Here is a 14,280-nt window from a genome sequence, read left to right on the forward strand (position 1 = left end):
ACTCCAACCACTAACCATCTCCCTTTTTCTCTTAAAGCCACAAAGAGCTCTAAGTTGACCATCCGTTTCAAGTAAACCATATTCAAGTGGGAAAGTAAAGTTTAAGGATAAGAATTTTACCCACTTGAATGTTGTGTTGGATGGTAATGGCTTGGGAAGAGGTGTTTTTAATGATCTTGCAAGCTCCATTCCTTTGTGCTCTTCCTTGACTACTTTCACCTCTTAGCAAGCTTCTTTAACTTCAACCTCTTCCTCTTGGTAGCTTTCTTCAATTTCAATTCCTTACTCACCAACTTTTTCTATACATTCCTCATTGTTCAAGTCATGTGTTGGAGGTTGTGCTCTAGCCTCCTCAACATCAATTTCACAACACAACGAGGAATGTTCAACAATCTCAAATAGCACATTAGTTGGTGTGAAATCATCTTCAATAATTGGATGTATCACTTGCTCAACCTCTTCCAATCTCTCATCATCCACAATATGTCTAAGAGGTTGCACATTATCCTTTTCAACATAAAATTCATGCTCAATGGAAGAAGGTTCAACAACTTTCACAACATCATCAATAACATCACTTGGTGTGGAAGTGTTCTCAAGCTTGGAATCCATCTCATGTTCAACTTCTCCTAGGTCTTCAACCAATTCTTCTTCTTTAACAATCTCTATACTTTCCACTTGTTGCACAACACACTCCATTTCTTTGTTCTCATGTTGAGATTCTAAAATCTCCTTCATGCTCCTCTCGTCGATTGATTTTCCACATTCATCCATGAAAATACTTTGCTTGTGGCATGTATCCCATGAGTCTACGGTGGCTTGAATTTTAGCAATGTTAGCCATGATAGTTTCGCGCGTCCTTTGGGCTTCCTCTTGCTCCTTTTGACGGATGGTTGCTTGGAGCCGATCTATTGCTTTCTTGAGACAATCTATTGGCTCTTGTTCCACTGGGATAACATAAGGTAGAATCATATTGCTCTTGGAATGATGGATATGGACACTCTTCCATGGAGGATTGTGGTGGAAAAGAGAGTTCATCTTGCATTTAACAAGGAGATGCACTAAAGCTTGAAGACTGGAAGGTGCTTTGGTTGTTGGTAGAAGGTAGAGGTATACGGTATATAAGCTCTTGGAGGGTAGAGATGAAACCGGTGAGGGTAGAGGTGAGTGTGGTTTGAAACTCTTCTTGCTCTTGAAGAATCATGCCAAGTGTATCATCCATTAGAGCTTGGTTGAAGGGAGAAGAAGGGTTGTGAGGGTAATGATATTAAAATTATGGTGGTTCAATGGGTGCTTGTTCACATGGCTCATATGGTGGTTGGTATGGGGATATGGATTAGGATCATATGGAAGTGTTTGGTGGTAGGGGGCTTGTGAGTATGGTGGATAACAATGTTGAGGAGGGAGTTCATAAGCATATGGTGGTTGTGGTTCATAATCACAAGGAGGTCCACCATAGCTATTGCATATCCTCATTGTAGCTTCCATTCCCTACAAAATAGTTTGAATCAAACTCATAGCCAAAGTGATGAGAATTCATAGTAACAAGAGAAAATAAAAATAAAAACTAACAAGAAATAATAAAATTAAACTCCTAAAACTAGCAATAACTAATAAAAAAACAAAAGGCAAACATATTCACAATAACCAATAACAAGGCACACATTTGCGATTCCCCGGCAACGGCGCCAAAAACATGACGGGAAAAAAGTTGTCGGTAAAGAATTTCAAAAAAATTTCACGTTGCAAGTATAGTTCTAAATCAACAAATTATCCTCGGTCAACGTTTAAATTGTTTGTCACTTAAGCAAATCCAATAAAATTAACCTAAGTATTTAAACCTCGGGTCATCTTTCAAAGGAATTGCAGGGAAGTGTAGTTTATTATTGGCTATGGAAAAGTATATTTTTGGGTTTTGTAATAAGAAACAAGAAAGTAAAACGACAAGAAAATAAACTAATAACTAAGAAAGCTCTTATCAAAGAAAGAGAATTAGAAGTCCTATCCTCATTATCATCGTCAATTGTGATGGTAAATGTAAATTGCTTTCACTTAGTTATCCTCTAACAAATGAAGGAAAGTCAAGCGAGCAAAATCGACTTAAGTTCACAAGTCCTAATCAAAGACTAGATTTAGTGAGGCTCAATCCAAGTCAAGAACATAAAAATCTAAATTAAAATCCACCCAAGCATTTTATCAAACACTTGGAAGGCATAAAATGAAAACATAGAAAATTGACAAGACATAGGAAATTCTAAGACTAACCAAAGCAAAGAAATAACAATAACAAAGCAATTGAACAATAAGAAACATGAAACATAAAATTGCATTAAAAAGAAAATTGAAAGTAACACAAGAGTTCATAAACTAAATGGCAAAATAAAGGAATCAGGTGCTAGAACAAATAAAAGTAAGAGAAAACTAAATTAAAATAAGACTGAAATCTAAACCTAAGGAGAAATTGAAAGAAGAAATCATAAACCTAGAGAGAGGAGAGAGTCTCTCTCTCTAGAATTCTACATCTAAAAACCTAAATTTTGAATGAATGAATGATTGATTCCCCGTTCTGCTCCACTCCCCAGCCTCTGATATGTATTTCCGGGCTTGAAACTGGGCCAAAAGTAGCCCAAAAACTGTCCCCAGCGTTTTCTGTTAATTGCAGCACGTGACATTCGTCACGCGTACGCGTCAGTCAAGCATACGCATCGCTAGATATTGAACTTTCCATGCGTACACGTCATCCACGTGTGCGCATCGTTTGTCTGCTTTACCGGTCACGTGTACGCGTCATCCATGCGTACGTGTCGAGGCCAGCTTCTCAAATCTCCAAATTCTTGTGTTCCTTCCACTTTTGCATGCTTCCTTTCCATCCTCTAAACCCTATAAAACCTGAAATCACTTAACACATACATCACGGCATTGAATGGTAATAACAGAGGATTCAAAAGTAGCAATTTTAAGGCCTAAGAAGCATGTTTTCAATCATAGCACAAAATTAGGAAGGATTTACAAAACCATGAAATTTACATGAATAAGTGTGAGAATAGTTGATAAAATCCACTCAATTCAATACAAAATAAACCGTAAAATAGTGGTTTATCAAGAGTTGTCAAACATAAATCATGTTGACACAAACTTACTTCTACCCAAAAACAATTCTATAAAATCACTTTCATTCAAACTCTAGTTTGACAAATCACAATCCAAACACACACCCAGTCATTCCTGAAAGATGTTCTCCACAAAACAACCCCTGAATTATTTGAAAATACGACAAAAAGAACCAATAAATATTACAATTTTTTTAAGTAACAAAAAAGCTTTTATATTTAACAAACGACTTATTTATTAGATCCAATTATTTGTGGCAACATTTGAATAGATATTTAGAAGGTGTACACAAAAATTCGGAACAAAATTTGATCTTTAAATTTTTCTTTTTTTTTTTCAAAAAATGTGGTCATTCACAATAATTTTTTTTTTAAAAAAATTCACTTAGACAAAAAATTACCAAAATTTAAGGATAAAAAAAATCTTATTTCTAATAATGATTGTAAAAATTTACAATAAAATTTAATCTTTAAAGTCGTTTTTTAGAATATATATTTAGAATTTAATTTTGATACACTATCGATGTAGTGAAAAGTAGTTTTACACGTGTATCTAATTACGTAATGCTATATCAATAAAAATAATTATCTTTTACATTGACCGCATAAATGATTATCCAAAAAAATAGATGTGATTACACAACTGTGTAAAATATTTTATATTATTAGTGCATCAAAATTAAACTCATATTTAATATCTAATTTTTTTTTGTAGTGTTTTTAAATCTTTTGGAGATTTATTTATCTTTAGTGTCTTTTAGAGTTGGTTTTGTAACTTGTGAGTACCATTTTTATAATTTACTATATTATTTTATCAGTATTTTATTAAAAGTCAAAACTATTGCCTTTCATAAAGGAATGTGAGCAGATGGGGAATGGTTTAAGGTTAAGGAAGAGGTGTGTGCATGTGTTAGTATTAATGCGTTTTTTGCCAGTGACGGTGACCATGCTTTCACGTTTCAAGTACACGGGAGTAGTTTTTTGGCCATCGTATAATCATTGGAATCGTCAACATGGTAATTGTCACTTGTCAGTTTGTATTATTAGCACGATTTTAACGGAATTATGATGCAGTTGCGATAGATATTTCCATTAAGTATATTGTCGTTTTTTATTTTTAACGTTTGGAAAAAGTTTTAAAATTATTTTTAATATTTTAATTGTTTTATTTAAGTTTTTAACGTTTTAAAATTGACCCAATATTATTTTATCGTTAGAAATCCGTTAACAGAATTGACAAGATAAAATTAAGACGATTTTAAAATACAAAAAATAATTAAATAATTATTTACCATAAAAATTTGTTATTATTGAAGAATAAAATTAAAAATAAAATTTAACTAAATTAAATATTAAAAAATTTCGATACATTAGAGATAAAATATATAATTTATACTTTATTGTATATATAATTTTTTTTCGTAAGTTTATGTACTAATTATTTTACAAATATTTCATCATGACTAAAAATCTTTTAGTGTAAAATTATAAAAAATAAATTTATTTAGAATGAAAGTAATATAATTAAGTGTAATTTACTTAGATGTAATTAAAAAATAATTGAATACTATGTACAGTAAAAAAATTGATATTATTAAATGTATCGTTTTTGTCCTAATATTTTTGTTCTATTTAAGTCTCTAATATTTTAAAATCGTCTCAATTTTGTTCCACCATCAATTTTGTTAACAGATTCCTAACAGTAGGATAATATTGAACCAATTTTAAAATAATAGAAACTTAAATAGGACCATTTAAATATTAGAAATAACTTTAAAATTTATCTTAAATATTGGAAACAAAACGATATTTTATTCTTTAAAAATGAAGCACCAATCATTTTGACAATTACACTAGAGTTTGAGTGTTGGAACTTGTAAAAAAAATGGGTCATTTTTTTGGTTATGGAAGAGGGGTTGGTGTTGTGCTGGGATATGGATTGAGGGGGTGCTACACTGGAATGTGGGACAGGTTTTGGTCAGATTTAGAAAGGAAGTAATCGGACGCTCCGATTTCTATGTTTTGGAAATTTTGTAAACAAATCGGAGGGTCCGTTTTGCACAAGCACAAAGGAGAAATCGGACCGTGCGATAAGACCCCAGCAAAACGGAAGGTCCGATTTCTTTGTGTAATTTGTTTTTGGTTCGTTAAAGTAATCATTGGGTCCGTTTTGTGGTTGTAGAAATTTTTTTTTTATTTTACACTAATGAAAATCGGACCGTGAGTTTTCATTATTTTATCATTTTTTTGAATTAGGGTATACACCACTCGGACTGTTCGAATTGTGTGTGTATATATATAGTTGCTCAAGTGTGCAAACCAAAGACAGCCGACCAGATCCAACTTTCTTCTTCTTGTTCAAGTTCTCTTCTTCTTTCTCTGGTCTGCAATGGGGTAACTTGGGTTGGGGAAAAAAAAGTTGATGGTAAAATTTCTATTTTTTTTAAGTGAGTGGGAAGAATGGATGATAGAGTTCTTTTGAAGGTGTATTATTTTGGTCAGATTTTGTTGCAGACACCTGAAGGAGTAAAATTTGTTTGTGAAGATCCATTAGATGTTGTTATTCCCTTCACAATTTCATTTGAAGAGCTTAAAGGAGTGATTTGTGAGAAGATAGATTCGGAGATGTCAAGAAAAATATCATGTATTTTATACAGATATCCTGTACCAGTATTTGGTGGATTCGTCCAATTTCAGACCAAATATGTAACCGACGAAGCAAGCATGCAAGAGATGTTTTCAATGTACATTGAAAGTCGTGCTCAAATTTCCTTCATCGAGTTGTACATTGAATTCGAACAATCTGAGGCCGACCGAAATATTTTACGAGAAGACTACAATAGTGACAGTGAGGAAGAGTTCGAAAGCAATTACGAAGTTGTCGGTGAAGATAGAGATGTAGATCCAGCCGACGACAGTGTGGCTCCGAATGTGGCAGACGTTGCAAATGCACTCGCGAACGAAGAGCCATTTGAGGAGCTAACTTTCATGCGAGTTTTGGATTTGGAAACCATGCATGCTCCGGAGTTTCTAGACTATATGAGTGCAGGTACTCGTTTAGCATTTGCAAAAGAGGTTATTTAGACAAGTTCAAAATAAAAATACTTTAAGTGAATTAGTATTTAGGGTCCAATATTCATTTAGTTAATGTGTTAATTAGGATTCATTAATAAGTAGTTATTGGTAGTTATTTGTAGTTGTTTAGGTGATTAATAATTATTTTTAGTTATTTGTTTAATTTGTATTTATTTAGTTATTTAGTTAATTAGGGTATTATAACTGATTGTTTATAATAGTATTTATGAAGTTATCTGGAAGTATAGGTATTTATTTTTAGTTATTCAGCATAATTTGTTTTAATGTGTTTGTATTTTTATGTAATGGAGATTTAGATAATAACTTAATGTAAACGTTAGCTATATCATAATTGATGATGTGAGTGATGATTTAATATTTAATTTTCGTCATTTAACAATCATGTATTAAATACTTACGATATGGCTGCTTTCTTGGCAGAAGTTCCTTTTGTCGCAGATGGTGAGTTCGCCGTGGGGATGGAATTCAGTTCCAGGGAAGCTGTTATTAAGGCGATGAAGGAGTATACCCTCCAAATATCTGTAGACTACCGTGTGTATGAGTCGGAGCCGTTGACATTTTATGCGAAGTGTACACAGTACGGGTCAGGGTGTGATTGGCTTATCAGAGTTAGCATGATTAGCAGAAAGAACTGTTGGGTTATTAGGAGGTACAACGGCAGTCACACTTGTACCAAAGCAACCATCTCTCAGGATCATTCCAAGCTGGATTCAAATACGATTGCCGAAGCCATAAAGCCGTTGGTTGAGGCTGACCCCTCTTTAAAGGTAAAATCAGTTATTGCAGAAGTGCAATCGAAGTTCAACTACACGGTCAGCTATCGAAAAGCATGGTTGGCAAAGCAGAAGTCCATTGTAAAGATATTTGGAGGTTAGGAAGCATCGTACAAAGCGTTGCCCATATGGTTCGAGGCCATGTGTCATAAGGAACCATCAGCTGTCGTACATTTTGAGACCGTGCCAGCATATCAAGGGGATGATTTGGTAACTGATATCCGGGTATTGCATCGAGTCTTTTGGAGCTATTACCCATGCATTAGAGCGTTCAGACACTGTAAGTCAGTTGTCCAGGTGGACGGGACTCACTTGTACGGAAAGTACAAGGGTTGCTTGTTAGTGGCCGTTTCGCAGGATGGTAACAACAATATCGTCCCGATTGCATTTGCTATTGTTGAGGGAGAGACCTCTGATGCTTGGCACTTTTTCCTCAGTAACCTACGTCAACATGTTGTGACTAGGGATGGCATGGGGCTGATATCGAACCGACATGAGTCCATAAATGCAGCTGTGGAACGTAGTCACGGAGCTAGGTCACCTCCTAGAGCTTTCCACATGTTTTGCATCCGGCATATAGAATCGAACTTTCTGAGAAAATTCAAGGCACCCTATCTGCAAAAGCTTGTCGTCAATATAGGTAACATTGTATCTTTCAAATGTTGTTTTTGAGTAAACTGCGAATAATCTATACGTCCTGAAACTTATTTGTTGTTTGGTACCTGATATTGTTTAGGATATTTGTGTTACCAGCGTTTACGAGAGCGGGGCGAGGCGTACACTAACTAGTTAAACCGTATTCCCCGTGAACAGTATGCGTTGGCATTCGACGGTGGCTACCGATGGGGTCACATGACGACTAATCTAGTGGAGTGTATCAACTCAGTCTTGAAGGGTGCACGCAATCTCCCCATCACTGCACTTGTGAAAGCAACGTTCTACAGACTTAATGAGTTGTTCACACGGAAAATAGCAGAAGCGGAGGCGAGGATTAATGCAGGCCATGTTTTTACGGAGCATGTGACCTCCAAAATTCATGCAAATCAACTTGCATCAGGAAACATTCAGATTAATTGCTTTGACAGGCAGAATGAGGTATTTGAAGTGCGTGAGATGCCAAGTGGAGTGGAGTATGCTGTTGACCTCCGTCATTAGAGATGTGACTGTGGTGAGTTCCAAGTGGACCGGATTCTTTGCCGGCATGTGTTTGCATGTTGTGCAAATCAACGACTAGATTGGCAGGTATATGTGCATGACGTTTATAAGATGGACCAAGTTAGGCGCGTGTATCGGGCTAGGTTTAGGCCATTAGGGAATCCTACTAGGTGGCCTTCTTACAATGGTCCCCGATTCGTGCCGAACCCGTACCTGAGATGCGTTTCCAAAGGTCGGCCCAGGATGACGCGCTTCTTGAATGAGATAGACACACGTATGCTACGCCGTCCGAGGCGGTGAAGGCAATATGGAGCTGAGGGACTGATGACAAGTCATCTTAGCCTAGTTTCACTAGCCTTTTTCTTTTGTTTTCAATTGAATTATGCACTTTCTTGAGCCATAAGCAAGCCAATTGGGTAGATTTTCATGCTTCCTTTGATTTAATCAACTATGTATGAATTTATGCTATTTCATGAGGTTTTATGCTATAATTGTCACATATTATGAAAGAATGAATATCTCATGATTTTGAGCATAGCTTTGATGTGTTTGGTTGATTAATGATAGGTGAAGAAAGCTTGGAGAAAGGTTGATGCAAGAAGGAATGGCTAGGAGGAAGAGAGAACAAAAAGTTTGAGCAAAAGTTTGCCTCAAACTTTAGCTCAAACTTTTGGATTAATTGAAAATGAACCAGGAAGCAAAAGCTGGAGCAAAAGTTAGACCCCTAACTTTTTGGCTAACTTTTGGGCAAAAGCTGGAGCAAAAGTTAGACCCCTAACTTTTTGGAGCAAAAGTTAGACCCCTAACTTTTTGGCTAACTTTTGGGCAAAAGCTGGAGCAAAAGTTAGACCCCTAACTTTTTGGCTAACTTTTGGCGCATGAAAAATACTCCCTGGACTAGCAAAAGTTTGCGCCAACGTTAGCCCCTAACTTTTTGGCTAACGTTGGCGCCATGAATAACCAAGGGGAGGCCAACGTTGGAGCAAAAGTTAGACCCCTAACTTTTGCCCCAACGTTGGTATCAGCAAAACAAGGGTGCTGATGTGAAAAGTTGGAGCAAAAGTTAGACCCCTAACTTTTACTCCAACTTTTACTCAAGCTTTCATGATTCCAACCCGGTTCAATTCGGTTCTTCTCCAAACTCCAAGAGCAATCAACCAAGGCCTCTCTCAACCCAATTCCACCAAGAGCAAAGGCCCAATTGAAGGCTTGAAGACCATTTGAAGAAAGTGTATAAATAGATTTGAATTTAAGTTTTAAGGGAGCTTCCCTTTGAGTTAGCAGAATAGCTTTCTTTTCGGTTTTGCTTGGAGCTCACTTTTATTTTTCTTAGCATTGTTGTTTTAATTCAAGAGAATTGATCTCTCTTCTTCCTTGTTCTTGCCCAGCACTCTTTATTTTTCTTGTCTTGGATTTTGGGTGGAGAGTTGAAGAAATTCTGTTTCAATCTCACCTTGGGATCTTGTTTAATTTTCTGCTTAATTGAATTTCAGTTTCGGTTACTTGCTTCTTCATCTACTTTCTTTACAATCTACATTTCCTTTGCAATTGTTCTTGTTGGATCTAGGAAGGCATTGAGATCTAGACTTGGTTTTCTAGTCTCTTGGGTCCTGAGATCCGGATTTCCCATTTCCCATTCCCTGTTTACTGTTTTCATGCTTATTTACATTTCTGTTTTAAGATTCGGTTTGATTCAAGACATCCTTTACTTCTCTGTTTGTTGCAATTTACTTTTCCTTGTTTAATTTCTGCAAATCCAACTCCCAATTCCCTTTACAATTCAAGCCATTTACATTTCTTGCACTTTAAGATTCTGCAATTTACATTTCTTGCGTTCTAAGTTTCTGCCATTTAATTTCTTGCTCTTTAAGATTCAACACTTTAAATTCCAGTTCTCTTTAATTTCATGCAATTCACCCATTTCCTTTACTTTCTATGCAATTTAAATTCTGCAAATCACAAATCTCTCAACCAAATCTTGATTCGCTTGAATAAATCAACCACTAAACTAAAATTGCTCAATCCTTCAATCCCTGTGGGATCGACCTCACTCCCGTGAGTTATTATTACTTGATGCGACTCGGTGCACTTGCCGGTTAGATTTGGGTGTTTTGGAGAAATTCATTTCTCCGCGAAAATATCCCATCAGGGACACAGTCGTAGTAGATGCCGTCAGGGAGGTCCTCCAGGTACCGACAATAATGCCCAGTAGGTTTATATGATATTTGAAGCATTGTAACCTATGTCAATGCCTTGTATAATAAATGAATCATTGCTACCTGTGTCATTGTACTTTATGGTAATTGAGCCATCGTAACCTGTGTCAGTGAACTTTACGATGTATGAACCGGTGTAACATTTGTGAATGTACTTTACGGTGATCGATGTAGTTTATTAGATTTGAACGGTTGTACATAGTTGCCAGAACCGAACTGATGATCGAACCGGTCAGAGTACAGGTTCACTGGATATTCAACAGTTCATGCCTAGTTATACCGGTTCAAACCGGTTTTCAACCTTACATGGTCCAAATGCCGGACCGGACCGATATAGGATCCGGTTTGGAGGTTTTCCGGTTGAACCGGTCCGGTCCGGTACGGTTCTCATAACACTACCATCGTAACCTGCTTCATTGTATTTTAATGAACATAAGGAACATCAACTGAAACATTTAAATACAATACTTAGTTGGTACTTATCATACTTTAGTCATACATAAATAGTTAAAGTATACATTAAGTACGATAACTGATACATAGCCTAAACTAACTACACCACAACTACTTTCTCACTGTCCACTTTCCAAAGTTCACAATGTTCTTGCATTTTTTCGCGGCCTTTTTGATCACAGACGGAGTGTATCGACTAGCGCTACGACGCGGTGGATCAATCCTGAGATTGTAGCCTTTGCCTGTCTCACCTGGAGTGTAGGTGTCACCTGTATAAACAACCATCAAACCAAGCAACTGTATAGTATAATCAACATAAACCAACATACCATACAAGAACATAATATCATCAATTGAGAAAGCAGGCATATCGTATATAGTTTAATCAACCTAACAAAAACATACCAAACCTAAACATACTATCATCTATTGACCAACCAGTTATATAGTAACATCAACCTTAACCAATGTACCATACATGACCATAATATCATCAATTGGCTATGTACTTATATAGTTTAATCAACCCTACATAACACCCCATACAATAATATGATAATATCAATTGACAGGAAAAGCTTATATGATAATTCTACCTGCATCGTTACGGGATTCTTCATCCTGGTCCATGTCCTCATCATCTTCCTCCTCCATGTCCCCATCCTCATCCTCGTCGTCTTCCTCGTCATCTGGCTCATCCACTAAGTACTCAACAGTCTCATGCTCAAAAGTCTTAGCATTTTCTTCAATCATAGTCATTGAAACACGGTTCAGATTTTGACTATTAAGAACTCCTCGACCACCGTCACTCCTACTAGAATCACTAGATACAAACCCTCCAGAAGCACCCGAGTAGGTATAAAATGGATACCTCGCGTCAAACGAATATCTTCCCGCCATGATGTCGGCCTGGTGGCTATGTTGTGCTTGGCCGGCATCTGAGGCCATGAACCCAAGCAACTGGCTAAAAGAACCTCCCTCTCCTGAGTCAAAATGTGGCTGATGTATCGGGAACGACATAGGAAATTGTATCTGAGGTACATACTGGCTTGTGGAATAAGGTTGTTCTTTTGCCGCTAGAGGTGGAGGTGGAGGTGGAGTTGGAGGCGGTGGTGACTGTGGCTCCTGCTCTTCATTATCATCATCCATAACCTGGTCACCCTCAACATCCTATTGGACTGCAAGATCCGACAAGTTCAAGTGATCACCATACTTCGAACGGTACCAATACATATAAGTATCTAATGGCTGCTGCGGCATCATGGTTTCATCAGTAAGAACATGATTATACCTGTTTGTCCACTGCATCACCCAAAATGAATGAGTCGTGGCTGTGGCCCAGTTCAGATTCTTAGGACCAGTTAACACTTCTCCGTGTGCGCGGTCTAGACTCTGTTCTTAATGAGGAACTCCCTGAACGAAACCAAACTGACGTCTAAACCTGTCGGTAGCATGCCATTCAATACACTCAAAAGATACCAGTGGCACCGTTGCACTCCAAATCAATGAGTGCATGTAGATCTTAGCAGGAATTATGTCCGGATCAACACGATCACCAGAATATGCAACCCACAAAAACTGGTAACAGTAAAGTAAGCAAATAATTAAAATCCAAATAAGTAAATCACTTGACCTGACCCACATACAATGTAAATATCAAACACACCTGGCCTTCCTGGAGTTCATCCAAGGCCTTCCAAAAATGAGCAAGCTTATGATATCTATAGACTCGATCTCCACGCTCCCAGTTTCGCCACCTAATAACGCATCTCATTAACACAATTGATTTCTAAACATGAAGATACCAGGTAAACGTAAGATAGTCTAACCTGTTGGCAAGCGAAAAACTGCGAGGTTCCCTTGGAACCGGTGCTAGATATGGTAGGCGCATCCATGCCCAACACAGTAGAAGTGTCAGTGGACCATCGATTTCCTTACAATCAAAACGTGAGGCCCTGCATAAACTCCTGTACAGGTGTGCTAGGCAGGCTGATCCCCAGCTATACTGTCTAATACTAGCAAAATCACTCAGCAGAGGCAGATACTTCCAGTGGACAGATGCCCCAGACTTGTCTCCAAACAAGATCGTACCTATCAACAACATGATGTGGCACTTAACGTACACCTGTATACTGTTCTCATCGGTCAACTGTGACCGTTCTTTTAAATCCCGTAGCCACGTCAGTTTTATGCCACTTCCTCGACAATCCGACTTTCTCGGCGCTACCCCAAACTAATGCAGACACTCCGCCTCTAATGCCTCAAAACTACTCAAAGCCATGCCAGTCACTGGAAGGCCTTCGGTTGGAAGACCAAAGATCATAGCCACTTCTTCCAGTGACACGGCACATTCACCAACTGAAAGGTGGAAGGTATGTGTGTCCGGGTGCCACCTTTCCACTAAAGCATTTACCAGTGCTTTCTGGCATTGAACTACTCCAATCTGACTAACATGGTAAAACCCAGTTGATCTTAGATGCTCCTCCACTCTCTCATCGTACCGATTTGGAGGGACAGGGTGATCACATGTCATCATCCGTGAGGCCTACAAAAGCATGGCAAAGGAACGAATCAAATTACACAACTATCATACATAATTTTAAAAAGCTAATTAAAGAATATAATTATATTGAATCCGAATTACTAAGTAATAACATTTTCATCTCAAATTTTAATTAATGTACATAGAGCCTATATCTAAGCTGCTGCAGATAATAATTACTAATACATAGTTTTACTTTCTATGTAACTAATACTGTTCTAATGTAATAATAATAAAACCTCAACTAAAACTATAATTAATTATAACAGTTACCTAATTAATTGTAACAATTACCTAATTAATTATTAAATCTAAAAATATTATAAAAAATTATAAACATGTCATTCTTAATACTAATCTATTATATTGGATAAACGTCTAAACAACAATTACTTATTTTTAAACACACATGTTGCTAACCATTATTTAAACATATAATCATAAATTTTAAAGTTAAACATTACAGTTAACTTCTTAACTCTAATTACAAAAATTATTACAAAAATTTATAAACAAGAATTAATTATATTTAAACCCACTTATCTAACTATTATTTAAACATATATTCCTAAATTTATACAAATAACCATAACTTCTAAAATTATTCCAAAATTTTTTAAAAACTATTTTTTTATAATTTATTATATTACAAATTACTCTGACCAAATTATAATAACTACTACACACCTTATTTATTTAAACATTCATTTTTAAATTTCTATCAATAAATCTATACACTAATTCATATATATATTCTTCAGATCAACTCCTAACAACCATAAATATCCTAACAACCAAACATAAATATAACTAAATTTAAAAAAAATTAAAAATCTGCAAAAAATAAATAAGATTTAAAAAAAAAAACTTACATAATCAGAGTAGCTCAAATATTTTATAATGTGGAGTTCCGGACGATCAACATTTCTAGGTTT

The 14,280-nt window shown here is 36.4% G+C and overlaps 2 protein-coding genes across 2 annotated transcripts; one reads left to right on the top strand and one right to left on the bottom strand.

Moving 5' to 3' along the window:
• On the top strand, window positions 7,121–8,134 carry LOC107611187. The gene is made up of 2 exons (XM_016313142.1): window positions 7,121–7,627; window positions 7,793–8,134. The coding sequence occupies exons 1-2, from the start codon at window positions 7,121–7,123 to the stop codon at window positions 8,132–8,134; spliced, it is 849 nt and encodes a 282-aa protein (XP_016168628.1).
• Window positions 11,974–13,336, bottom strand: LOC107611188 (protein MAIN-LIKE 1-like). The gene is made up of 5 exons (XM_016313143.1): window positions 13,048–13,336; window positions 12,633–12,894; window positions 12,470–12,560; window positions 12,283–12,381; window positions 11,974–12,105 (listed from the first exon to the last, which is right to left on the bottom strand). Exons 1-5 carry the CDS (start codon window positions 13,334–13,336, stop codon window positions 11,974–11,976), a joined length of 873 nt encoding a protein of 290 aa, XP_016168629.1.

Source organism: Arachis ipaensis, chromosome B08 (assembly GCF_000816755.2).
Source record: "Arachis ipaensis cultivar K30076 chromosome B08, Araip1.1, whole genome shotgun sequence".
Lineage (NCBI taxonomy): Eukaryota > Viridiplantae > Streptophyta > Magnoliopsida > Fabales > Fabaceae > Arachis > Arachis ipaensis.